The sequence below is a fragment of the Tachyglossus aculeatus genome, chromosome 4 (assembly GCF_015852505.1).
Source record: "Tachyglossus aculeatus isolate mTacAcu1 chromosome 4, mTacAcu1.pri, whole genome shotgun sequence".
Taxonomy (NCBI): Eukaryota; Metazoa; Chordata; class Mammalia; order Monotremata; family Tachyglossidae; genus Tachyglossus; species Tachyglossus aculeatus.
This window is the reverse complement of record NC_052069.1, coordinates 105934399-105961818: the sequence shown is the minus strand read 5'-3', so window position 1 is coordinate 105961818 and position 27420 is coordinate 105934399. Positions and strand designations below refer to the sequence as shown.

The following is a 27420-nucleotide window of genomic DNA, read 5'->3' as shown; positions in this document are numbered from 1 at the left end:
AGGAGAGGAGAAATGGAGGAGGACTGGAGAAGTGGAGGAGGAGAAGAGGAAGAGGAGGAGGAGGAGGAGGGGAAGAAGAGGAGGAGGAGAGGAGAGGAGAAGAGGAGGAGAAGAAGAAGAGGAGAGAAAGGAGGAGGAGAGGAAGAGGAGGAGAAGAGGAGAAGGAGGGTGAGAAGAAGGAAGAGGAGGAGGAGAAAGGAGGAGGAGGAGGAGAGAAGGTGGAGAAAGAGGAGGAGAAAGGAGGAGAGAAGGAGGAGGAGGAGGAGGGGAGAAGGCGGAGAAAGAGGAGGAGAAAGGAGGATGGAAGAAGGAGGAGGAGAGAAGGCGGAGAAGGAGGATGAGGGAGGAGGAGTAGGAGGAGGAGTCAGCTAGAGCATTGCACAGTAGCACGTTTGTCCCTCTCCCCAGCCCGGACTGTGTCTGGGAGGCTGAGCAGGTGTCCGGGCTGCGGCTCTCCCAGCCCCCCGAGCCCCCCGAGCCCCCCGAGCGAGCCCCGGCAGCGGCGATGGGCTAGCGGGGAGCCGGAGAGCGGGCCCCAGCCCAGCCCAGCCCAGCCCAGCCCAGCCCAGCCCAGCCCGAGCATGGACTGGCTGAGCCAGCGCTGCCCGCTGCCCTCGGCCCACACCTGCCCTCGCCCGGGATGGGGCGCCTGGCTGCTGGTAAGGGGCCCCGGCCCGGCCCGGCCCGGCCCGAGGGGGTCCCAGCCTGGAGGTGGGGGGGCAGAGGGAGCCGGGCAGCCCGGGGCTGCAAGGAGAGAGGGGGAAAACAAACCCTCCGGCCGAGGTCAAGTGATAGGGGGTGGGGACAGTGTTAGGAAAGGAAAGGGTTAAAGGATGGGGGCGGGAGGGGGAAAGAGGGGGACTGGGATGTCTTGTTGGGAGAGGCTTTCCTCGACGTAAAAAGAGGGGATCTCTCATCCCCCTCGCCCCGTTTCCAGCAGCCCTGGGAATTGCACAGTTGCAGAAAGATGGTCTGGCAGGGCCGGGCCTGGATCCGGGCCGGGCAGATCCCAGGGGACCGCACATCCCAGCCCCATCAATCAATCGTATTTATTGAGCGCTTACTGTGTGCGGAGCACTGTACTAAGCTCTTGGGAAGTACAAGTCGGCAACACATAGAGACAGTCATCATCATCATCATCATCAATCGTATTTATTGAGCGCTTACTACGTGCGGAGCACTGTACTAAGCACTTGGGAAGTACAAATTGGCAACATATAGAGACAGTCCCTACCCAACAGCGGGCTCAGTCTAGAAGGGGGAGACAGAGAACAAAACCAAACATACTGACAAAATAAAATAAATAGAATAGATCTGTACAAGATAAATAGAGTAATAAATATGTACAAACATATATACATATATACAGGTGCTGTGGGGAAGGGAAGGAGGTAAGACTGGGGGATGGAGAGGGGGAGAGGAAGGAAGGGGCTCAGTCTGGGAAGGCCTCCTGGAGGAGGTGAGCTCTCAGTAGGGCCTTGAAGGGAGGAAGAGAGCTAGCTTGGCTAGCTCACCCTCCAGGGCCACCGCTCCGGTCCCTTTCCGGAGATGTTGAACCTTGCCCAGCTTCAAACATTTAATCGCAGGCTAAGGGATAGACTGTGAGCCCCTTTGTGGGCAGGGATTGTCTCTCTTTAGTTGCTGTATTGTACTTTCCAAGAGCTTGGTCCAGTGCTCTGCACACAGTAAGCGCTCAAGAAATCCGATTGAATCAGTGAATGAATGCGGGGTCCGTGAATCTCCTCTGGGACCGGGTGGGAATGGGCGGGAGGAGGGAGAAGTTTGTGAATCCGAATGACCCGTTAGAGGAGGGGTCCAGTTTGGTAGCCCCGGTCCTGACTGCCCCGGGGGGCGATGGAGACCCCAAGCTGGCTGATCCCGGATGGTCCGGCTGGCCTCCGGCCTATCCTCTGCTTCTCCCAGAGCCAGGCGCCCTCGTCCCGAGGGCAATGCCCTGTCTGGGATAAACACATCCTCGCCCTTCCTTTATTCCGGGTAGCTGATCTCATCCACTCAGAGAGCTCGGGACAGATGGCTCCTTCCCAGGAAGTTTGTTTCCCCATCCATTGGCCGGGATGGTGGGGCTGGGAGGGGAGTCCCCTTCTTCTCTAAAACAGGCACCCGCGTCCTTGGATTTGGGATGGAGGAGGACGGGAAGGGAGGCTGAACGGGACAGGAGACAGGGGAATCAATATTTGTTAAGTCCTTCTGTTTGTCAAACACTGTCTTAAGCCCTGGGACAGGTACAAGTTAATTAGGTCAGACACAACCCCTGTTCAGCATGGGGAGCACAGTCTAAGTAGAAAGGAGAACAGATATTTAATCCCTATTTTACAGTTAAGGAAATGGAGGCATAGAGAAGTTAAATGACTTGCCCAAGGGCACAGAGCAAGAAATTGGCAGGGTCGGGATTAGAACCCAGGTTCTCTGACCCCAGGCCCATGCTCTTTCCACTAGGCCATGCTGTTTCTCCAAGATTTTAACAAATATCACAATTATTATTATTAATCGATAGTATTTGTTATACTTACCATGTGCAGAGGCTTCCCTTGAGAGAGTACAATATAAAAGTTGGCAGACATGTTTCCTGCCCACCATGAGCTTACAGTTTAGAAGAAAGGAAAGTGTTTCATAATGTGGTACAGGTTTTCCTGAAGGAAAAAAAAAGAATTTGCAGAGGTTCCTGATTCATTCAGTTGTGTTTAATGAGCTCTTACTACGTCCAGAGAACTGTACTAAGTGCTTGGAAAGTACAACACAGCAATAAAGAGAGACCAGTCCCTGCCCACAATGAGAATCTTGCCTTGATAACCTCATATAGTGAAGCAGGGGAAGAATTGAGGAGGGAGCTGCCCGTCCTTGTCCCTTATGTCAGAAATGAGTCTATTTCTACAGTTCTGGGAGATCTTTCCCCAAGTTAAGCCCTCCTAGTGGATAGAACATGAGCCTGGGAAGCAGAAGGGCCTGGGTTCTAATCCTGCTCCGCCACTTGTCTGCTGTGTGACCTTGGGCAAGTCACTTCACTTCATGGGGACTAAGACTGTGAGCTCCACATGGGATAGGGATAGGGACTGTGTCCAACCCAATTTGCTTCTATCCACCCTAGTGCTTAGTACCGTGTCTGGCACATAGTAAGTACTTAGCAAATACCACAATTATTATTACTGTTGCTATTATTATTATCTACCCGTAGCACCAGTTGCTTGTGGGTGGAATCTAGAGACAAATGAGTGATCGGGCAGCAGTATCTGGGAGAGGGGTGGAGAACTGAATTGGGATTTCTCTTCACCACCATCCCTCTCCCACACATTCGCAGCCCAGGCTGCAAACTGCAAGATCCAAACCCGTGTATTTCATCCCTTCATTTATTTGCTATGTAATGAACCCCGCCACTCTAAGTTCCCTAACTTTGCACCGGGCATGGAGGAGTGAAGGTATGGAAAGGAGAGAAATGCGAGGAGAGGAAGGGAGAAAGGAATGAGGAGGAAGAGGGGGAAGGGGAATCAGCCAATGAATTGCATTTATTTAGTAGAATTTAATAGAATTAATAGGTGTGATTCCTGCACTAAAGTTGCTCACAATTTAGTAGAGTTAGAGGAGAGAGATAAGGATTTGAAAACTATAGTCCTGGCCCTTAGGTTTACACTTTAGTCTAAGAAGGACCCCTACACCCAGACAGACTTCTTACAGATGTCTCTACAGAAACCTAAGTCTGAAGGCAGCATTCACACATAAGAACTGAGAGGGAAAAATCCAACTTTACTCACCTAGGAACCCCATGAAGCTTCAGTTCTGAGTTCTGCTGAAGACTGAAAACCTGAAATGCTTCAGTCAAAGTAATGATTTTTCTAATCCTAAGCAAGAAAGCACTTCCTTCCTTGGGTTTGGGTAGAAATCAAAATGATAAAGTTCGTGCAGGTCTTTTTTCTGGCTGTCTTGTTCCGTTGCCTGCTTTATAGTTCTCTAAAAGACAGTTCTTTTTTCCATAAGTAGATTTTGCTCTCCTGAGGAAGCCTCATGTGAATTTAGATTTGATACTCTATTGGTGGAGTACACTGACAGTATTTTTTTTTCTTTTCCAGTTGCAAAAATTCAGATTTTATACTATGACCCTTTCTCTCATTTTGCCTTTTTACTCAGGAAACACTTTAGAACCATTAATGAATGTTCTCACCGTCTGGGAGCTAGTGATATTCGTTTATCAGAAGAGGGCATTGAGCTCTATAAATCAAGAATTAAAGGCCACAGAGAATATTAAAATTCATTGTAGGTCTAGGACAGAAGAGCCGTTCCTCTAATAATAATAATAATTGTTCTATTTGTTAAGCGCTTACTATGTGCCATGTACTTACAAAGTGCTGGAGTGGGCGCAAGTCAATCAAGTCCTTCCCAGACTGAGCTCCCCCTTTTCCTCTACCCCACCTCCCCTCCCCATTGCCCTACTCCCTCCCTCTGCTCTACCCCCTTCCCCTCCCCACAGCACTTGTGTATATTTGTACATATTTATTACTCTATTTTATTAATGATGTATATATATATATCTATAATTCTATTTACCTGTTTTGATGGTATTGATGCCTGACTACTTATTTTGTTTTGTTGTCTGTCACCCCCTTCTAGACTGTGAGCCTGTTTTTGGGTAGGGATTGTCTCTATATGTTGCTGAATTGTACTTTCCAAGCACTTAGTACAGTGCTCTGCACACAGTAAGCGCTCCATAAATATGGCTGAATGAATGAATTCATGCCAACTTGTCCTTCCCAAGCACTTAGTACAGTGCTCTGCACACAGTAAGCTCTCAATAAATACGATTGATTGATTGATTGATTGATTCTAGACTGTGAGCCTGCTTTCTAGACTGTGAACCGACTGTTGGGTAGGGACTGTCTCTATATGTTGCCAACTTGTACTTCCCAAGCGCTTAGTACAGTGCTCTACACACAGTAAGCGCTCAATCAATCAATCAATCAATCATATTTATTGAGCGCTTACTGTGTGCAGAGCACTGTACTAAGCGCTTGGGAAGTACAAGTTGGCAACATATGGAGACAGTCTCTACCCAACAGTGGGCTCACAGTCTAAAAGAGTGGGTATTTATTGAGCGCTTAGTGTGTGCAGAGCACTGTAGTAATGAGTTGGACACAGTCCCTGTCCCACATGGGGCTCAGGGTCTCAATCCCCATTTTACAGATGAGGTAACTGAGGCCCAGAGAAGTGAACTGACTTGCCCAAGGTCACACAGCAATGTGGCAGATGCGGGATTGGAACCCATGACCTTCTGACTCTCAGGCCCGTGCTCTATCCACTATGCCATGCTGCTCTTCTAATGCAGCCACTAAGTTCCCACCAGCGGTTCTGCCTCTAAGGGATCCTTTCCTCAAAAGTTTAAAGAAAAGTCATGCCAACTGGAAAAAAATCTATAAAACCAACAGTAGTCATGTACCTATTTTAACTACAAGAGGCACCAGATTAAATACACAGCTGGGTAGGCAGGGTAGTAGTAATGTGAGCAATTATTAAATGATTTATAGATCAACTCACATTAACTCTTTGGACACTATTTTTAATTTAGGAGCTAATGTGAAATGTATTTTTGCCCTGTCACGCTACGCAACGAAGAGAAAATGGTGAAAATTTTTTTATGCAGTGCCTGATTGTCTTCAGAATTCTGTTAGGCTATGATAAAGGACTATCTTTTCATCCCATTTACAGGTTAATCCAGCCCCTGGGCTGAGTATCTGTTGGGCACAGTAGCACAGCACCCTGAAGCTGTTCTGTGGTGAGCTGAAAAAATGGGGAACCAAAAAACCGGGAGGTTTGCAAAATATGTGACACAAACCCTCAAGTTGATGTCGCATAATCGTGGACAGTGAAGAGCAAGCAGTAGAAGACGGACCAGTTGGCATGTGGCAGAGAAGCAGCGTGGCCTAGAGGATAGAGCAAGAGCCTGGGAGTCAGAAGGAACTGGGTTCTAATCCTGCCCCCCCCCCCCCCCACTTGTTTGCTCTGACCTTGGGCAAGTCACTTCACTTCCCTGTGCCTCAATGCCCTCATCTTTAAAATGGGGATTAAGATTGTGAGTCCCATATGGGACAGGGATTGTGTCAACCCGATTTGTTTGTATCCACCCCAGCGCTTAGTACAGTGCCTGGCACATAATCAGTCGTATGTATTGAGTGTTTACTGTGTGCAGAGAACTGTACTAAGTAATTGGCAGAGTACAATATACAGCAGATACATTCTCTGCCCAAAATGAGCTTACACTCTAAACACTTAAATATCACCACTATTATTATTATTATTATTATTATTATTATTATTATTACTATTAGAGACTTTGAGAAGATCATAAAACAGAGAGGAAAGAAAATTAGTACCCAGTATTGCATGTTATAAACATGAAAGTGCAGTGAGGCATAACCTTTACCTGTACACAATATAAAAGGAATTGTTGGTAACTCATTAGTCTTACCAGTCCACATTGGCACACCTGAAGTAACCTGAAGGACAGTTATATACTACATACCAGCTAAAGGGAAAATCCATCTTTAATTGCCCAGGTTAACAAAGATTTGGTTCTATTAAAGGGTAGGTTCTTTTCCTTCAACCAGTTTAAGAAGTCTTTTTTGACTTTGGACTTTCCGTCAAAGTAATTATTTTTTTATTACTATTATTATAATTGTTAAGCACTGTGTGTCATGCACTGTTCTAAGCACTGGAATAGATACAAGTCAATCAGGTTGGACACACTCCCTCTCCTTCATAGGGCTCACAGCCTAAGTAGGAAGAACAGGTATTTAATCCCCATTTTACAGTTGAGGAAACAGACATAGAAAAGTTAGGTGACTTGCTCAGGGTCTCACAGCAAGCTTTCGGCAGAGATGGGATTAGAACTCTGGTCCTCTGACTCCTAGGACAGTGGTCTTAACACTAGGTCATGCTGCTTATCTAATTCTCAGGAAACATGCTGCCTTGGAACCAGATGGAATGAAAGAAGGGGGTGTGGCATTCTTAGTAGAACTGTTGCAGAACAGATCCCTTAGAAGCAGAAACTGACAGTTGCAAAAAGCATCAATCATAACGTACCAGTGAGCAGGAACTTGTATGAAGAAAAGAGGCAACTAGCAGAGCAGGGAAGAAATAATCTGAACAGAATTTGAGAAAAACAAAGGGAGGAATGCTGGTAGATGTCCAGTGACGTTGAAGTGGAAGTTGGCCCGAATAAGTGAATGAATGAATGAATGAATGAATCAATCAATTGTATTAATCAAGCACTGAATGTGTGCAAAGCACTGTACTAAGCTCTTGGGAGAGTACAGTATAACAGAGGAGCTGGTAGACATGTTCCTTGACCACAGTGAGCTTACAGTCTAGAAGTATTCCCCTGAAGCTATTAAAATTTATCGTACAACTCAGTAGGGTTTTTTAATCTCAAATTTACTGCATCCACCATCATCACCATTCCATTTCTTAAGCCCTCAAAGGATGCATGTCATTTTGAGTGGTCTATATGGAAGTTAAACTTCACAGTAAGCGCTGAATAAATACGATTGATTGATTGATTGATTAAACTAAAATGAAGATATAATCTGTCCTCAAGGAGCTTGCAGTCTAAGCAATGACACCAGTGTGGACAAATTTGGAGCTGAAAACAAAGAGGGATTTTAGGGCACATCATGGAGGCCCCTATAAAAAGATGGTTTTGGCAAAGGTGGAAGACAACACACCACAAGGAAAGCTTTACAAAGGAGAAAAAGGGTATGTGGAGGCCAGAGTTGGTGGAGAAAGAAAAAGTTACGATGGGTGGAGCTTGTTTCCTATTTTATAAATATCTGGGTTTTCCAAATCTTCCACCAATCTTCTCCTAAGCCAGAATGGTATTCTCCTTCTTTGACTGCTAACCCTACTAGTTGTTGATCTGACTCACTTTGGCCCTTCTGGCCCTTCAGAACAACAGCTCCTTGGGTCTGCTGATTGCTTGCTGTGTGACCTTGAGTAAGTCATTTAATTTTTCTGTGTCTCAGTTTCCTCAACTGTAAGAGCAGAATTGGGGGGGCCTGTTGGGAGGTCCAGGGGGGGATTTCCTTGAAGACCTGAGGGGAGGGGTGGTGTCTTGGATGTCTGATCCCTGTTATTCCATGTCCAAGTTCAGCTGTGCTGAACATGTTTATGATTGAAGCATCATAGCGTAGTGGAAAGAAGAGGGGTCTGGGCCTCTAGACTGCAAGCTCATCTCTGGGCTGTTAGTTTGTTATGAGCAGGGAATGTGTCTGCTAATTCTGTGATATTGTACTCTTCCCAACTGCTTGGTATGGTGCTCTGCACATAGTAAGCACTCATTAAAAACCATTGATTGATGGATTGATTGAGTCAGAGGTCTTGGGTTCTAATCTTGGCTCTGCCACTTGTCTGCTGTGTGACCTTGGGCAAGTTACTTAATTTTTCCATGCCTCAGCTACCTCATCGTAAAATGGAAATCAATACTATAAACCCCATGTTGGACTGTGTCCAACCTGATTAGCTTGTATCTATCTGTGCTTAGTAGTGCCTGGCACACACTTAGTACAGTGCCTGACACATAGTAAGCACTTAACAAATACCATTATTATTATTATTAAGTGCTTAACAAATACCATTAAAAAATACGATTTACCCAATAGCTAAATTTGCTATCTGCTATGTCTTAGATTTCCTCCCCAATCATCTTCGATGGATTGAATAGATGTGGTTATGTAGATCGGTGGCACCTCTGCAACTAGATCAAGAGGGGACTCTGAAAAGTGTTGCATTTCCATCTGAGAGCGGGCTATTGACTGGGAGCTCATGAGGAATGGAAAAGGAAAGAGGGAGAGAGACAAAAAGAGGCAGATGCATTTTCTAGAGAAACTTATTCGGAAGAAAAGTACAGGTTTGCATCAAATTTAAACAAGGCAAGCTTCATTCTAAATCTGAACCTAAGCTAATGAGTAATTGAGTGATGCAGTCAAAATAAATATATTCAGTTCTGCCAAAAGCAGCACTCCCTGCCCCATATACTCACTGTGGGCAAGGAATGTGTCTACCAACTCTGTTATAGTGTACTCTCCTAAGCACGTAATACAGCGAACTGCACACAGCAAGTGCTCAAATAAATACTATTGATTGATTGATTTATATGCTAACAATAATACCTGTGGTATTTGTTAAGCACTTAGTACATGCCAGGCAATGTACTAAGCATTGTCCCACCTTGGGCTGACCGTCTTAATACCCATTTTATAGATGAGGTAACTGAGATAAAGAGATGCAAAATGACTTGCCCAAGGTCACGCAGCAGGCAAGCAGCAGAGCCAGAATAAGGTCCTTCTGACCCGAGTTGGATAGTAGGCCATGCTGCTTTCCTATAGCTTCAAATAATTGAGGCTGAGTTTGGAGAAGAGCTGGACAGTAGGTCTCGTTCAGCCTGGCTCCAAGCATTTGACCTAGGATTTTTTTTGTCCATGCAGCTGACCAGGAGCAGAGTTCATTAACCCCACTTGCTCTCTGGTTTCCTATTCTCCCTTCAGGTGGTGATGGTCTCTCTCCTTATGTACCCAGTGCTGAGAAGCATCGGCCTCCAGGTGCATTCCGCCCTCACCGGCAATTACATCTCAGGGACCCATTCTGTCGCTTTCGTCAATTGTCCCAACGAGCAGATTGCCAAAGACATCGCCAGGTATGGTGTGGGACGGGGGACCCTGTTCTTTTTGGATCACTGAACTGCTGACAGTCCCAGGAAGAAAACTTGCATGCAGCTCTCACTCCCACTCTGGGCTGCGTTGTAGAGGGGTTTCTCTCAAGCAGGCACAATTATGAAGGGAAAACTGTTTCCCAGCCCAGAGAAACTGTTGAGGAGGCATGGGCCTGGGAGTAAGAAGGACCTGGGTTCTACCACTTGTCTGCTCAGTGACCTTGGACAGGTCACTTCACTTTTCTGTGCCTCGGATACCTCATCTGTAAAATGTAGATTAAGACTGAACTCCATGAGGGACAGGGATGGTGTCCAACCTGATTAGATTGTATCTACCCAAGGGCTTAGAACAGTGCTTGATACATAGTAAGCGCTTAACAAGTACCATTATTATTATTATTATTCTTATGAAATGCCCTCCTCCTTGAAATGAGAAGAAGCATGGTATAGTGGAGAGATCATGGGCCTTACATCGAGAAGGATAAGGGTTCTAAGTGAGATGGAGGCACAGTGAGAAGGTTAGCACTTGAGGAGTGAAGTTTGTGGGCTGGGTTGTAGAAGGAGAGAAGCGAGGTGAGGTAGGAGGGGGCAAGGTGGTAGAGTGCTTTAAAGACAATGGTGAGGAGTTTTTGTTTGATGTAGAAGTGGTTGGGCAACTACTGGAGTTTTTTGAGCAGCGGGGTGATGTGTCTTGAACTATTTTGGTAGAAAAATGATCTGGGCAGCAGACTGGAGTGTGGAGAGATAGGAGGCTGGGAGGTTGTAAGGAGGCCGATGCAGAAATCCAGGCAGGATAGGATGAGTGATTGTATTAATGTGGTAGTAATTTGGTTGTAGAGGAAAGGGCAGATTTTAGCTATGTTGTGAAGGTGAGTGGCAGGATTTAGTGATGGACTGAACAAATACCATAAAAAAGGACATATTTCCATTGGAAATTCCCATTTGGTGATTCCAAGGAATCTCAAATACCTCTCTTTAAAGCCTCATGGTTTGCATGGTGTTAGAGCCAGTTAATTGAATAGGCAGCTTGTTCCCAACTCCGCAAACACAGTGGCTTTGAAAATGTTCACAGTTTCCTGTGAAATTTTCCTGTGAAAGTCCTTCAAATGCCTCAGAAATCCGTACTGTTTCTCCTCATTCACCAAGTCTCCACCAAACTGTTTGGAAGTCAACCAGCTCCTGAAAGGGGGTTAATGTGGTCGCAAAGCCCAAGGCTCTGTTGAAGGATTTTAGAAAATGGGATTAGTAGATATTAGTCCCAACCTTATGGCATAGAAAATGAGAAAGAGCACTAGAGAAAGTTCTTTGAAATGGAGGAATTGAGCTGCAAGAAAGTCCAGGAGGGGAAATGGAAGGTTTTTTTAATGTTATTTAATAATAATTAATAGTGGTATTTGTTACATGCTATGTGTCAGGTACTGTACTCTACTGTACTGTACTCTACTGCTGTGGTAGATACAAGCTAATCAAGTTGGATACAGTCCATATCCCATGTGGGGCTCACAGCCTTAATCCCCATTTTGCAGATGAGTTAACTGAGACACAGAGAAGTTATGTGACTTGCCCAAGATCACACAGCAGACAACTGGTGGAATCAGTATTAGAACCCAGGTCCTTTTGACTCCCAGGTACATGTTCTGTTCACTAGGCTACAATGCTTCTCTAAGATTTAAATGGAAGAAGCAGATTACATCTCCACTTCCCAGAAATATTTTGATGAGCCTGATGTTTTATGGTATTTTGTTACGTGCTTACTATGTGCCAAGAATTGTACCAAGACCTGGAATAGACACAAGTTAATCAGGTTGGACATAGTCCCTGTCCCACATGGGGATCAAAGTCTAATTAGGAAAGGGAACAGGTATTGAATCCCCATTTCACAGATGAGGTAACTGAGGCACAGAAAAGTTAAGTGACTTGCCCATGGTCACATAGCAGACAAGTGATAGAGGCAGGATTAGAACCCAGGTCCTTCTGATTCCCAGACCTATCCTCTACACGCTGGGTCACACTGCAGTCACATGTATACCATTAAAGATACTAAATGATGACAACAACCTGAGGTTGTTTTTGAGATTTTTTTTCCCAATTTGGGTGAGTGTTAGGATTTTAGTGAATTTCTTACTTTTTTCTATCCCTGGGGTTAGATTGTTGAACAAAACATTGGAAGATGATCAGGCTTGATTGTTGGTTCCATTTCCCTGCACACAAAAAAGCCTTGGAGGAGGATAATTGCTAAATTTAAAGCTGTGTTTTAGAGCTAATCTCTATGTTTCTCAGAAAGAATAAGATTCAGTGGCATTTGCAGGTTAGCTCTTTCAAATCATTTCTGCAGTGTCCCATTATTTTTACATATCACTTTATTAATATTTCATCTAGAACAAGCAATGGGGGTCATTAAAGATGGTAGGTACCCTGCTGGATAGCTGCCTGATTCTGGCATGTAAGTTGTTAGCAGAGGGCATACACTCTGGTCACTGGGTTTGTCAGGTTTAAATGGCCTGTGAAATGACAGTTTCCACTGGCCACCCGTCTGGCCTATGTTTTTCATTTGAGCGGGGAAAGACAGGGTTCATTAATGATGTGGAAGCCGGGGTTTAGTCCTGGCACTTGCATTTTTAAGCATTCAATCACCTTGCCCCTCATACTTTACATCACTGCTTTCCTACTACAACCCAGCCCCTACACTTCACTTCTCTAAACTTGACCTACACACTGTACTTCCATCTTGTGTATCTCTCTGCTGACCTTTTGCCGATATCCTGCCTCTGACCTGTCTCTATATGTTGCCAATTTGTACTTCCCAAGCGCTTCGTACAGTGCTCTGCACACAGTAAGCGCTCAATAAATACGATTGATGATGATGATGATGATGATGATGACCTGGAATGCCCTCCCACTTCATATCCAACAGAGGATCACACTCCACTCCTTCAAAGCCTTAACTAAGGCACACCTCCAAGAGGCCTTTCCTGACTAAACCCTCATTTCCTCTTCTCCCACACCCTTCTGCACTGCCTTGCACTTGGATTTGCACCTTTTAATTCACCCTTCCCTCAGCCCCACAGCATTTACGTTTATATCGGTAATTTATTTATTTATATTGTGTGTTTCCCCCTCTACTGTAAGCTTGTTGTGAACAGGGAACATGTCTAACAACTCTGTTATATTGTACTCTCTCAAATGCTTAGTACGGTGCTTTGCACACAGTAAGCACTCAATAGATATGATTAATTGATTGATTACTCCAGCAGAAGGATATGTCTTTATGTCTTTGTTCTGCACACAGACTTACATTCACCAGCAATCAAGCACCCTCTCCAGCTGTTCATCCTCAATGTTCTTGTTTGTTATCTTTCCCAGGGACTTTAACCTTGGTCTGGGGGGCAAGGCTACTTGTTAAATTGTTTATAAACAACCAGAGGAGTGGGAGCTTGAAAGATTGGTGAAAAAAGAAGGCTGATTTTCTTTCAAAACTTCCTGAGGATCTCCAGATCCCATTTCAGCCCATGTTGCCAAGTTAATGATGCATGGGGTGGCTGGCTTTCCAAGAGAGGCATCCTTTTCTAATAAATCTCCAGCCAGATCTTCTGCTCCCTAAGAATGACTGTGGGCCTCCATTTCCAGAGTGTAATTCAGCCTTAAACTCCTGTAAGTCCAGTGCTGATATTGCTTTTTCAAACAAATGATCGGGGGGCACGGAGAGCTCCTTAGAGCCAATGCACCACTTTTAAAAGCGTGGCCAAATGGAAAGAACATGGGCCTGGGAATTAGAGGACCTGGGTTCCAATTCTGGCTCCACCACTTGTCTCCTTGACCTTGCGTAAGCCATTTACCTTCTCTGAGCCTCAGTTCCCGCCTCTGTAAAATGGGGATTAAGACTGTGAGCCCCCTGTGGGACAGGGATTGTGTCCAACCTGATTACCTTATATGTACCCCAGTGCTTAGAACAGTGCTTGACACAAAGTAAGCACTTAAGAAATATCATAATTGTTGTCAGTTTCCTCATCTGCAAAATGGGGATTAAATCCTCTTCTGTCTGACTTGAGCCCCAAGTGGGAGTGACTGCATCCAACCTGATTATGTTTTATCTACCCTAGCATTGAGTACAGTGCCTGACATAGCAAGTGCTTAACAAGAACCATGAAACAAAAAATGCTAGAGAACAAAAATCCCTGGAGGGGTTAAGAAAAATGTTGTTTTTTTCCTCCAGAGGGTTGTCTTTTCTGCCACCAGGTGATCCAGTAAAATGATTGATGATTAAACAAATTTAAGTCCATTTTGAACTTTGAGTGGCTGAAACCTAGCTGTTGCTGTAGAAACATCCCTCCAGGATTGTTCATACAGTATAGTGTTTATTTTGCAACAGAAGCATTAAATCTTTCCTCTTGGAGATGCAGAAAGGTAGGTCAACGTTCATGTAATACTTGTGCTGGGAGATAAATAGGGCAATGTTCAAACTGGCACAAGAATTAGGCAAAAAAATAGGTCAGTTCTATTAGAACTTGGAGTTGGGAATAAAACTCAGATAAAGTTCAGGTAATTGGGGCTAAGATTCTTTGTTTGCCTGTCATTAGGCTGACATGTTTCAGATATGATTTCATGGGCCTGAACCCTGGAGCTGGGGAAGGGTTCTTTCCTTTGGTCACCTGTCATTTCTGCTGTTTTGTTGTTCACTTTCAGTCAGAATGAAGCTATTCAAAGGCTTTTTCTTTTTTTCTTCTTTTTGCCTTTGGAAACTAACTCTCCAGATAATTTGTCTGAAGGTTGTCTTGTGAGTTACAGCTAGAATGCTTGGGAATTATTTTGTTCCTGGCACAAGAAGTCCTACCTGGATCTGAAGATGGGAGGTGGATGTTAAAAAAGAAGGCAGAGAGCCAGGCAGGCTGACTGAAAATCCATCATGGAGAAGGCCACATCTAAGAACTGCCCATTAAGAATTAGAGGAGGTGTGTTTCAGCCTAAATGGCTCTCTGAAATCTCCTCAGTTCTTGAGAAATACTATGATTCACAGAGTGCAGCCTTGGGCCAATTCCTTCTTGCTAATTTAAGATGAGAAATTTGGCAAAGTCACTGGAACCTCATCTAGAATTAGATTTTTGAAAAGCACATGATAAAGTATTTACTGTTAGTATTTCTCATCTCTGACACCATCCTGGTTCTCCCCTTATAGCTCTGACCACTCCTCTCAGTCTCCTTTGCAGGCTCCTCTTCTGCTTCCCACCCTCTAACTATGGGAGTCCCTCAAGGCTCCGTTCTGGGTCCCCTTCCATTTTCCATCTACATCCACTCCCTTGGAGAACTCATTCGCTCTCACAGCTTCAACTACCATTGCTACATGGGTGATTCACTAATCTAGAGAGTGCAGTTTTTTCCTTTTTCTCCCCTCTCTATGGGCCATCAATTCCTTACCTAGAATTCTACAGAGGGCTTCTGAACTCAGAGTTATTACTGGGTCAGTATGTAGGGCCTTATCAGGGAGTCCAAACCTGTGAAACCAGCAGCGTTCAGTTAAAAAGCGAAAGAAAACACACACCAGATCTAGCCTCAAGGCAACCAGGAGCAGGTGAATGATTACAATGGGTTGTTTGTATAGCCTTTTGAGGTCACTGTACGCTGCATATAGTGAAATCTTATGAACCCTAAAGAGTTTAATAAAGTTCAGCAATATAAATTCAGTAGGATTATAGCTGGGCAAACTGAGGGGAGATAGCTTGTTTCAAAGGCACTCAGGCTCCCATTTCAGACAGGATCTACTGGGACCACACAGTGCATCGCCATTCTGTGTTTGAGCTCATCTTCTGAATAATGGAAATCGACGTTAATGACTACGCATTATGTGAAGAGCCATGAGCTAGGCACTCTGAGGAGGCACAGTGGCACAAAACACAGTCCCTGTGCTTGATAGCTTGACAGTCTGATGGGGGAGACAGGAAAGACACAGACATAGACACATATCACACTGAATTGTAATTGCTGTGGAGAGGGACAGAGGAAGCCAGATTAAGCCCCCCTTTTTCTCTGCTCCCCCTCCACTGCCCATCTCCTCGACTCACTCCCTTTGCTCTACCTGTCTCCCCACCCCACAGCACTTGTGTACATATGTACATATTTACAATTATAATTATATTTATTTTTATTAATGATGTGTATATTTCTACAATTCTATTTACTTATAATGATGCTACTGATGCCTGTTTACTTGTTTGGATGTCTGTCACCACCCCAGCCCCTTCTCGACTGTGAGCCTGTGTGGGCAGGGATTGTCTCTATTTGTTGCTGAATTATACTTCCCAAGCGCTTAGTACGGTGCTCTGCACACAGTAAGTGCTTAATAAATACGATTGAATGAATTAATGAAAAGGTAGGTAGAAGACATTGTTTGCCCTCTAGGAGCTGGCCGTTTAGTGGCTGAGGCAGAACTGATGCACACAGCGTATTCAAAGTACATGGGGCTGGGTTCTAATCCTGGCTCTGCCACTCACCTACTATGTAACATTGGGCAAGTCACTTAACTTCTCTGTGCCTCAGTTTCTTCATCTGTGAAATGGGGATTCAATACCTGTTGTTTCTTCTACTGACACTGTGAGCTCCATCTGGGACCTGATTATCTTGTATCTGCCCCAGTGCTTAATACAGCGCCTGGCACTGTAAGTCATTTGTTAAGGAATCACTGAACAAATTTTGTTATTATTATTATCTGATTATGGGGATGCAACTGTTCTGACCTAGATTAGCCTTGACTTTGACTCAAGAACCTTCATGAGTGACAGAATGGACAGCCGGAGGGTATTAAGCAGTCACAGACAGATTCTAGAAGAGCTGTGTATGAGACTGAACTCTAGCCACTAGATTTACTCCTTTGACCCAAAATCATTTAATATTTCTTGCAAGAGACAGAATGACATCCAATTTCAGAAGCCATTGAAGGAATGAGACTACTGAATAAGTCAACAAGAAGGACTTTAAATGATATGTAATGAGAGGCATACTGGAAGACATTTGGCATAGGGGAAGAGTTTTTTAATGATACATTTAAGCATTTACGATGTGTCAAGCACTTTGCCAAGTTCTGGAGTAAATACGAGATAATCAGATTGGACACAGTCACTATCCCACATGGAATTTACAGTCTAAGAGGGGGTATTTTATTCCCTTTTTATAGATGAGGAAACTGAAGCTCATAAAGTTTAAGTGTCTTGCCTAAGGTCACCCAGCAGGAGAGAAGCAGACCTAAGACTAGGACCCAAGTCTCCTTCTACTAGGCCATGCGTGCACACCCACAAACACATTTCCACACACATTCAATAGTCCATTTTTCTCATGTATCCCAGACAGAGTGTTTCATGGTTTAACCACTGCAACGACATTATGATTTGAAAGGCGGCCCAGCGGGGAGTGAAAAACAAGGGTAAAGAGTAGTGAGGTCTTTACTGCAGTGTGGAAAAAGTGGGGAAGGAGGGCTTGATTGCTGGGGCATGGCTAGAAATGCTTCCATCTCTGCTGAGCACCGAGCTTCTTAAAATATAGATTTATTCCTATGCCCTTCTCTGTTCCTACCCTATGGTACTACTGATCTTCACCTAACCACAGAATTCTTTCAGTGGAAGAAGTTTCTCAATCAACTCGCCTCCTCCTACCATCCCCCAACTGATTTTCTATTGCAACCCAGTCTGTACACTTTGTTCCTCCAACGTCGACTTACTCACTACTTCTCTGTCTCATCTGTCTCACTGTTTACCCCTTGCTCATGGCATTCCTCTGACCAGACCTCCCTCCCTTCTCTGTTTGGGGAGACAGACATTAATATAAATAAATTAATAGATAAATAAATAAATTACATATGTATACAGATATATACATATGTGCTGTGAGGATGGGAGGGAGGATGAATGAAGGAGGAAGTAAGAGCAGCGCAGAAGGGAGTGGGAGAAGAGGAGAGAAGGATTAGTCAGGGAAGGCTTCTTGGAGGAGCTATGCCTTCAATAAGGTTTTGAAATCAGGGAGAGAAATTATCTGTCTGATATGAGGAGGGAGGGTGTTCCAGGCCAGAAGTAGGATGTGGGCAAGAGATTGGTGGTGAGATAGATGAGATCAAGGTACAGTGAGAAGGTTAGCCAGCCTGCCTGCTGTGTGACCTTGGGCAAATCCTTTAACTTCTCTGTGCCTCAGTTACCTCGTCTATAAACTGGGGATTAAGACTGTGAGGCCTATGAGGGACTGTGTCCAACCTGATTAGCTTGTATCTACCCCAGTGCTTAGTACAGTGCCTGGTCCAAATACCATTTTTTTAAAAAAGAAGCTCAATTGGGACCTGACTCCTCTCCCTACATCCCTAATCTCCTTCTCTTTGATTTAAGGGCGATTATGGATAAGAAGTTGGCAGCTGGTGTGAATATTCTACCAAAGGCCTTAACCCTGTGAGTACATAAGACCATGAGTAATGCCATCCTGGGTCAGATCCATGGTCCATCCGGCCCAGAATTCTGCCCCCAACCGTGTCAACAGAATGGTTGGAAAACCAAGGCGGTGGGTGCTTCTTTGATATCCACCCAAATGGACGGGAGCGTGCCACTTAACCACTCTAATTTTACCCCCTGCAATCTGAATTTAGACTTTAATTCACCACAAGAACGTTTCATCCATTAATTTGTCTAAACTCTGCTTGAACCTATTGATGTTTTCAGCTTGCACCATTTCTTGGGATAATGAATTATCTATAGTTTTCCTATCTATTGTGTGAAGGAGTGTTTTCTTTTGTTTGTCACAATCCCACCGCCTTCCCTCTCATCCTCATGGTGTGAAATTTCATGAACCACAACCCATTCCATGTTCTCCCTGCCCACTCCTTTCATGGTTTCATAAACTTCAACCTGGACTCCTCTCAGGCTTTGCCTTTACAGGCTGAAGAGCTCTCCCTGGTCTTCTCAGTATCACCTCATGCTCAAATTTCTCCTTCCCCCAGTTATCCCAATGATCCTCTCTACTGAGAAGGTTTGCAGAATCTCACATATAGCCCTGTCTAACTTCATGTGGGGTTGGAACCAAAGGCTTTGTGCAGAAAGACCGTGAGCAGGTCAGACTGTGGTCTGAAAGCTTTTTGAATATTATTCTTATTATTATTATTGTATTTGTTAAGTGCTTACTATGTTCCAGGCTCTGAACATGGGGTAGGGCTGTTTCCTGCTGATTTGATCAGTGATTCCGACCTTGCTAAGGCAGGATTGATCAGAATTCCTCCTGGTGGTGTCTGAGCCCCTCCCTGAAAGAAGGTAGGATAACTCTTTGGGAACCCTCGAAGCAGCATGATGTAATGGATAGAGCACAGGTCTCAGAGTCTGAAGGACCTGGGTTCCAATCCCTGCTCTGCCACTTGTCTGATGTGTGACCTTGGGCAAGTCACTTCACTCTTCCTTGCTTCAGTTACCTCATCTGTAAAATGGGGAATAAGACTGTTGAGCCCGCTGTGGGACGTGGACTATGTTCAGCTTGATTATTTTGAATCTTCCCTAGTGCTTAGTACACTGGCTGGCGCATAGTAAATGCTTAACAAATACTATTTAAAAAAAAAAAATTCTCAGAGACATTTAGCACACTCCTGTTGCACTCTGCCCAGAACTTTTATTGTTCTTTGAACCAGGTATTTCTGGAAAGGAGAGATCGAGGAAGCCACTGAAATCCTGCTGGTAAGTGGGGGTCCCCAGTGTGAACGCCAAATAAGCGTTTCTCTAGTTCTATAAATTGTATATTATAAATTATTTATAATTATGTCTGGATCCCTCTATAGACTGTGGGCTTGTTGTGAGCAGGATACTTGTCTACCAGCAGCTATATTTTACTGTACACTCCCAAGTACTTTGCACACAGTAAGCATTCAGTAAATACCATTTATGATGATGATTTGAAACCCTCTATACCATACATGAAGACTGGGGTAATTGGAGGGTATTGGGAGGAATTCTTGTGGTTCAGGGCCTCCAGACCAAATGTTCCTCTTACCTCCGTATTCCTGGTTGAGCCACAAAGGGACTCAGGGATGGTGGTCTGAAGCTGAGCTATTCACATGTGCTTTCTTACCCAGTTGGTGAAAACCAAGACTTCAAAGATAAATGAACTTTCAAACTACATCAGGTGAGGCTTCTCCCACACTGCAGATATCTTTTGATTCTCCTTTCTTCCCTGAATCAGTGTGTGCTCAACCCATCTTGGCCAAGACAGAGGTCAGAGTGATTTTTACTCCAGAGTCATCCATTGTTTGCCAGTCAGGTTGAATGAGTGTGTCAGTCAAGCAGATGCCTGATTATGGCTCAGGGGCCCAGTTAATGCCAACGAGAGGGAACCTGGCTGTGACAGGTATGGGTATGACATATTTTTATAGGAAATCTCAACATAGATGATGAGAAGGAAGGACGGTGAGATAAAGCGAGATAAACTGGAGTTTTCTTTCAAAGGTTCTCTGTGAATTGAGGGATCTACTGAAAAAATTAGGCCAATAAGAATTTCAATTAACCACTTTAAATAGGAAGTAGGGGTTGTAACAGTTTAGAGGTGCTGGGCAAACTTGCATCTCCTGACCCTGGGAGTGGAAGCAGAGGTGTGAAAAAGGGAATTTCCTGTTGTTTCAGTAATTCTCCTCGCTGTCTTCCCTGCATCCTGTTTCTCCCCTCTCCAGTTCATTCTTCACTCTGCTGTCTGGATCATTTTTGTGAACCCACTTCTCAAAAGCCTCCAATGATTGCCCATCCATCTCTGCTTGGAACAGAAGCTCCTTACCAGCAACTTTAAGGCACTCAATACCCAACCTTGCTGATCTTCTACTACAACATAACTTGCACACTTTGATTCTCCAGCACTAACATTCTCTCTGAACCTTAATTCATTCATTCATTCATTCATTCAACTGTATTTATTGAGCACTTACTGTGTGCAAAGCACTGCACTAAGTCCTTGGGAGAGTACAATATAATAACAAACACATTCCCTGCCCAAAACAAGCTCACAGTCTAGAGGGAGAGATAGACATTAGTGTAAATAAATAAATTACAGACATATACATACATGATACATATATACCATCTACCTCTCCACTGATCCCTTACCCACATCTGCCATATATCCTGGAACTCCCTCACCCCTCATATCCTACAGCCCACTACTCATTCCTCCTTCAAAACTCTCCTAAAAATCACATCTCTTCTGAGAGGCCTTCCCTACGTCCTCATGTCCCCTCTCCGCCATCCTCTCTGCATTGCCTAGTCACTAGAATGTTTACTCCTTAAGCACTCTGATACTCACTACAGCCCCACAGCACTTATGTAAATATCCTTATACTCTGTAAATGTCCTTATACTCCATTTCCCCTATCTGTAATTTATGTCAACGTCTGTCTCCCCTATAGACTGCAAGCTCCTTGTGGGCAGGAATCATGTCTTCCAACTCTATTATATTGTACTTTCCCAAATGCTTAATACAGGGCTCGGCACATAGTTAAATAATCAATAAGCACCGCTGATTGATTAGAATAGGTAGACACAATCCCTGCTTTATGGATGTGCACAGGGAACAAAAGATGGTTGTTTACAAAGACACAACTGCCTAAAATATCATTTATTTTTTTCCCCCACCTCTAATGAAAACCATGAAAAATAAAGCATCCTCACCTAAATGTCTCCTACTTACTAAGGTTGCAATGTTACTCTCAAGGGAGGTAGGCTTGAAGGAGGGAAGATGGTACAGTTAACAGCCCCAGGTTCACCATGCTGCTATTTCTTCCTGGAGCCTGGGTATCCCTCTCACCAACCAGAAGCTTTGCTACTCTTAGCCAGGAGGCAATTCTGATTAAACTTGATTGTGTCTCTCTCTTGGACTAAAGATTTTAATCTGGGTTTTCTGTGGATTTTTTCCCCTTTTTCAGATCTATCCATCCTTTTGAAATCCCCGAGATCATCAGCCTACCCATTGACCAAGGAAATGCTCTTTATTTAAAGTGGATTGACGAAGGAGTGACTGAGGACTAACTGGATGAAGGTCCTATCCTGTCAGAGCAATGTGGACTTTTCCCATTCTCCCCATGGTGAAATAATGAGAACGCTTGCTCTCCTCAGAGCACAGATTGAGCTTTCTCCTCTCCAGGTAACACTGAGAACTGAAAGCCAGGCCTTGCTTCAACAAACAGCTTGTGATTTTTCTGAACCTGGACTCCCCCAGATTTTCACCACTAGTGAGTGGTCTGAAAGCAGTTAGGCAGATTTCTGGGGGCTCTGGGTCTCTAAATGCCAGGAACTGGTGGGAACTGAAGTTGCAACGGAAGAACTGAAGAAGGAAACACTGTGCTGATTCTCTCTAGCCAACAGACTTTCTGGACTCTCGCTTGAGAGCCTTGGGAAGTCAGAAGATAGGGCTCTGTTCCCTGATCCAACACTTGCCTCCTGAGTGACCTTAACATCTCTGTGACTTGATTTCCTCACCAGTAAAATGGGGATTAAAATACCTGTTCTTACTCTCCCTTAGGTTGTGAGCCCCATGTGGGACAGAGACTGTGCCTGACGTGACTGTATTTTAACCAACCCAGTTCTAAGCACAGGGCTTGGCAGATAGTAAGTACTTAACAAATACCTCAGTTATCATCACCAAGTAAGCGCTTAACAATACCACAGTTTTCATCCCAAATGCCACAATTGTTAAGTCCCTCCAAAATGCAACCTCTTTAGCAGATTCCAGTGGAAGAAAATAGAAACATATGCATTTATTTCAGCTCTGGGACCATAAGGACTGGAATCATTTTCTGTCCTATGCCCTTGAAGTAGAGAGTAACACAGACTCTCAAGCTGCTCCCTGTTCACACTTTTGAAAGCAACACACACATTCTATAATAGGTGACTGTTCTGAGGGGAAGGGACGGGGAAAAGGGTTAGTCCATCTCAGGGAGCTGGACAGGGGTGTTTCCTGTGTTTAGGAACACTCCTGTAAGCACTGCCAAGTAGCAGCCAGGCTGTAGCTGGCATTTGTGTGTTAGCAGGGGTCCTGAGGAAAATCCACCCGCTCTGGATTCTGGATGACATATATAGGTCTGGGAAAATTAAAGAGACATGGTTACATAATCCAGGATCTGTGAAAGCTTCATTTTAGAAATGAACCACTAGGTTGGGGAGAGAACAAAATGCCCTATTGAAAGGGTCTCTGAAGGGTACATGGGCTTCCTCTGTCTGCACCTCAAGTGCTTCACTCAGTGTATCAGAACCAGGAACCCAACTTCCTTAACGTGGTGAAGCAGACTAATAATAACTTCATGTTTCTTAAGCATTTACTATGTTTGTTTGTTTGCAGTGGTATTTTTTAGGCATTTATTATGTGCCAGGCACAGTACTAAGTTCTGGGGTAGATAAACATTAAGTTGGACATCGTCCATGTCCCACATAGGGCTCACAGTTTTAATCCACATTTTACAGAAAAGGGAAATGAGGCACAGAAAAGTTAAATGACTTTCCCAAGGTCACACAGCAGACAAGACAGCTCCTCTGATTCTCAGGACCGTTCTCTTTCCACTGGACCACGCTGTTTCTCATTGGAATTGGAATTTGTTGAGCACTTAGTGCATTGCACTGTACCAAACTCCTGAGAAAAAACAACAGAAGTAAAACAGATTTTCTCCCCTCAAGAAGCTCACAATCTTCTTGTCTTGTCGTACACTCTCGAGTTGTCTTCCACCCATAATGACGCTAGGACACATCCCTCCCAGAATGCCCCATCTGCAATCATTTTGGTAGTGTATCCGAAGAGCTTTCTTGGAATAAATACAAAAGTGGTATACTATTGCCTTCTTCCATGCAGTAATCATGAGTCTCCACTCTCGACTCTCTCCCATGCTGCTGCTGCCCAGCACAGATGAGTTTTGACTTGTAGCAGTTTGCCTTCCCCTTACTAGCCACTGCCCAAGTATGCCTCTGCTTGACTCTCTCTCCCCTAGCCGAGACGGGTAAAGTACTGGAAACTTTCCAGTTATGATCCTGAAAGGGGTACAATCTTTTTACAGATAGTGAAAGCAGTAGGTACTGTATCCAAGCCTAGTGAAAAGCAAAAATGAAGCAAATGGTATATTACAAAGCAGATTTTGCTATTTAAAGCGATGAAATCTGCAATGCAATGGTGTCCTGCTAATATTTGAATTAATGTGAGCCACCAAATGCCCAGGTTTCTAGTAAATGCAATTAATGTCAATTATGATGTCATTTAAATAATAAGGAAGAGAGCATTAATAAATAAAATGAATTGCCCAAATCATTAAGTGGCTTTGCTTCCATGCTTTTTCACGGTAAAAAGGAACTGTGCCGGGTTCTTATACTGGATGCAATGAAGAGAAAAAAATGATATTTTTGGAAATAAATTAACTTTTCATCTGGAATATCCACAGCAGTTGCTCCAATGAGTGGGTTTAAGTCCATGCCCAATGTTCCTGCAGGCAGTTCTTGAAGTTGCAACACAAACAATTTCTGGAAACTGCATCTTAAGTTGAAATGCTTAAAGTTGGCATCAGTTTTCTCACAGGAACAGTGTTATGGGTTGGGGATTAGTTCCTGAACCAATGGTGGATACCTTACTTTTTACCAAAGTCACCTAGAATTTTGTACTCAATTTCAGATGAGTAATATAACTACATCAATCAACGGCATTTACTGAGCACTTACTGCATGCAGAGCAATGCAATAAGCTACATAAATGAATTCATATCGAATCGCAGAGGTTCTACAATAGGGTAGCCAACTTTTCTCCCCTGGGAATAAAATGGATGTGTTGATTTTCCCTGGTGACTCCCTGGTGATCAGCTAAGCCTCCCCTCCCCGGCCTCTCCCACTCTGCTCCACAGTCTGTCCTTTTTAACTTCCTCTCTTTTCCCCATCACCGCAATTTTTAACAATATTTCCGTAATCTCACCACAACTCCCTTAAACCACCATCCTCTGCCTGCACCCCAGCTATTGTTGTAAAATCAAAAATAATGTGCCAGAGTGGAGCACAAATTTAGAAATAACGTAAGGCCCATGCATCTTAACTTGAAACATCTGAATTTAATGTCTGCCTACACTGAAATAGTCTAAGTTAAGACTGTAATTCAGGGAAGGCTTTCCTCTCAGGATCTTCGGGAAATGGCAGAAGGGAAGGATATTACTGAAGAGAGGCCTGAGCATGACAGTCTCCTAGTTGTGATAGTAATATTATTTTTTAATTGTCTATTGTGTGCAAACCTTTGTACTAAGTGCTGGGAAAAATACACAGATAAGAATTAGACACGGTCCTTGGTCCTCTAGGGGTTCCAGAGCTCATTATAAAAGAGGAAGGGCCATTAGAGAAAGGGCCATTAGAGACAGGCGTGTAAGGAAAGAAGAAACAGTGAAAACACAAAACAGTAGACAAGACCAAGACAGCCATAAATACAAGAGACTTAGGGCATCGAGTCGGAGTTTCAGGCATCTCATGGTTCAGCCAACAGTTTCAAAAGTCACCACTCCGGTCATCTCTGCCCCTTCCTGGGCCGGAGCAGAGGTCAATGCGATGCTCATTGATGTGCAGCTGAGAAGCGTTGCTCAAGCAGGCAGCCCACCTCAAGGATCTGGTGCTCATGGACCAGTCCAGGGGCAGCCCTCAGGTCAGGATACTCAGAATTCCTCATGATTGGGTTAACGTCTGGGGCAATCCAACTAGGTTTTCCCTGTGAGATGTTTCTGTGGAGACCCTTTGAATCGGAAAATGGGCGATGATAGGGTGGAGCAGGAGGGGAAGATGAAAGTGGGGAAATGAGTCAGAGGTCGAAGGCATGCAGGATTTTGAAAAGGGAAATGTTTGGGTCTTGAGCCTATGGAAAAGGTAAAGACTCAAGGCTGAAGAGAAGAAAGGCAGACTAGTGTGAAAATACACAAGAAAGCAGAATTTTCATTCCATACTCCCAGCATCCAATATCATTTCAGTAGCTCCCATATATCTGGGTGTCAGATTTATCAGGCAGTCTGCAATTGTCTTATAAGGTTGGCTGGCCATGGCTTCAGGGCTTAGGCCAGCCACCCCAAGGCCAGTGAACAATCAAGCAATGATAATCTAAGTTGGCAAAGGCAGTTTTCCAGATCCTCACAGCTGAGACCTGGGGTTGTCAATCTCCCAGCCATTGCTAATGTTGTAGCCCCGGGTTCAACAGTTTGAGGGCCGGCACTTTCTGGAAAGTCAAGACCTCGGTAAGGCAATACAAAAGATTGTCTATTCACTCATTGTCTGTCTGCCTATTCACTCATTGCACTCCGTGTCCCAGGGAGACACCATGAGTGAGGGAGGGTGAGGGCACAGTTTTACCACTAACACTAGAATCAATTGTAATCGTTAGCCTAGGTTCTGCTAGGTTTAGGTCTGAAAGCATCAGGGTCGAGACTCACCCATCATTCTTGATGGGAGACACTATTAAAGCAGTTGCAGTGTGGCTGTAGAGTGAATGTGTCAGGATGAGGGGAAACAGTGGAAAAAGCATGGGCCTGCAAGTCAAAGGACCTGGGTTTGAATCCCAGCTCCAGCACTTAACTTCTCTGGGTCTCAGTTTCCTCAACTGTAAAATGATGCAACACCTGTTCTCCTTTATACTTAGTCTTTATGCCCCATGTGGGACAGGGACTGTGTCCGACCTGATTAACTTGTGTCTGCCCCAGAGTTTAGAACAGTGCTTGACACAAAGTAAGTGCTTGATAAACACCAACATTGTGTCTCGGTTACCTCGTCTGTAAAACGGGGATTATGACCATGAGCCCCACGTGGGACATGGACCATATCCAAGCTTGTATCAACCTCAAGGCTTAGTAGAGTGCCTGGCACAAATTAAAAGCTCAACATTTACTACCATTAAAAAAAAAATCGAGTTGGGATTGGATACAAAATGGACTCAAAATATTCAGAGCCCCAGAACTAAGACAACTAACCCAATTGGGCAGGTGAAGTTTCACTGTAGCTCTATCCTCAGAGAAGATTCTTACGTTTTTTTTTTGTTGTTGTTTCCAGATGTCTTTGGTCTAAACGGTAACCTCCTTGTGAGCAGGGAACATGTCTACCAACTGTTTTACTATACTCTCCCAAGCACTCAGTACAGTGCTCTGCACACAGTAAGCACGTGATTGACCTTGACTAACTAACCTGCAACTTGGTAGCACTCCTTTCTTTGCCAAGAAACAATTCCCACAGAACATCTAGACTACTTAGAAGCTAGCAGTTCTATTTTGGATACCCCTGGGACAGATCCTCCTCCTTTACTAGCCCATCCTGTCCAGAGTTGACTGAGGAGTCCATGGAAAATCTCTTTTTAAGAAAGTGCGCTTTAAGCATTCTGGGTCTTTTATAAACCTGAAAGCTTTGGAATAACATTCTGTGGGGGGCAGTTCACCTTTTTGACTATGGTCTGAAAGGAATCTCATATTCACTGAAGTGAGAACTGAGTTAAAGAGCAAGAGGTCAGAGGTCAGGAGAGGGTTGGACAGGGGTCACTGAAAGTGAGCTGTGTGTGTGGCAGGTCAGGGTCACTTTATGTTTAACGTGGAAAGGAGTATTTACACCAATTTATGTCCATTGAGAAAATATAGCTTTCAACTAAACAATATTTCTGTTTTGGGCTTGTATCAAGAAGAAATTTCCTATCAAGAGAAGCCTTGCTGCTCAACTCTGAGAAGAAGACATCTTAGGAATTTG

The 27420-nt window shown here is 44.2% G+C and overlaps 1 protein-coding gene across 1 annotated transcript; it reads left to right on the top strand.

Moving 5' to 3' along the window:
* Positions 1-448: 448 nt before the first annotated feature.
* On the top strand, positions 449-22809 carry LOC119927372 (protein CutA homolog). Its single transcript, XM_038745991.1, has 6 exons — positions 449-659; positions 9546-9694; positions 18070-18129; positions 19350-19395; positions 19791-19840; positions 21624-22809. The coding sequence occupies exons 1-6, from the start codon at positions 582-584 to the stop codon at positions 21724-21726; spliced, it is 486 nt and encodes a 161-aa protein (XP_038601919.1). The 5' UTR covers positions 449-581; the 3' UTR covers positions 21727-22809.
* Positions 22810-27420: the final 4611 nt, after the last annotated feature.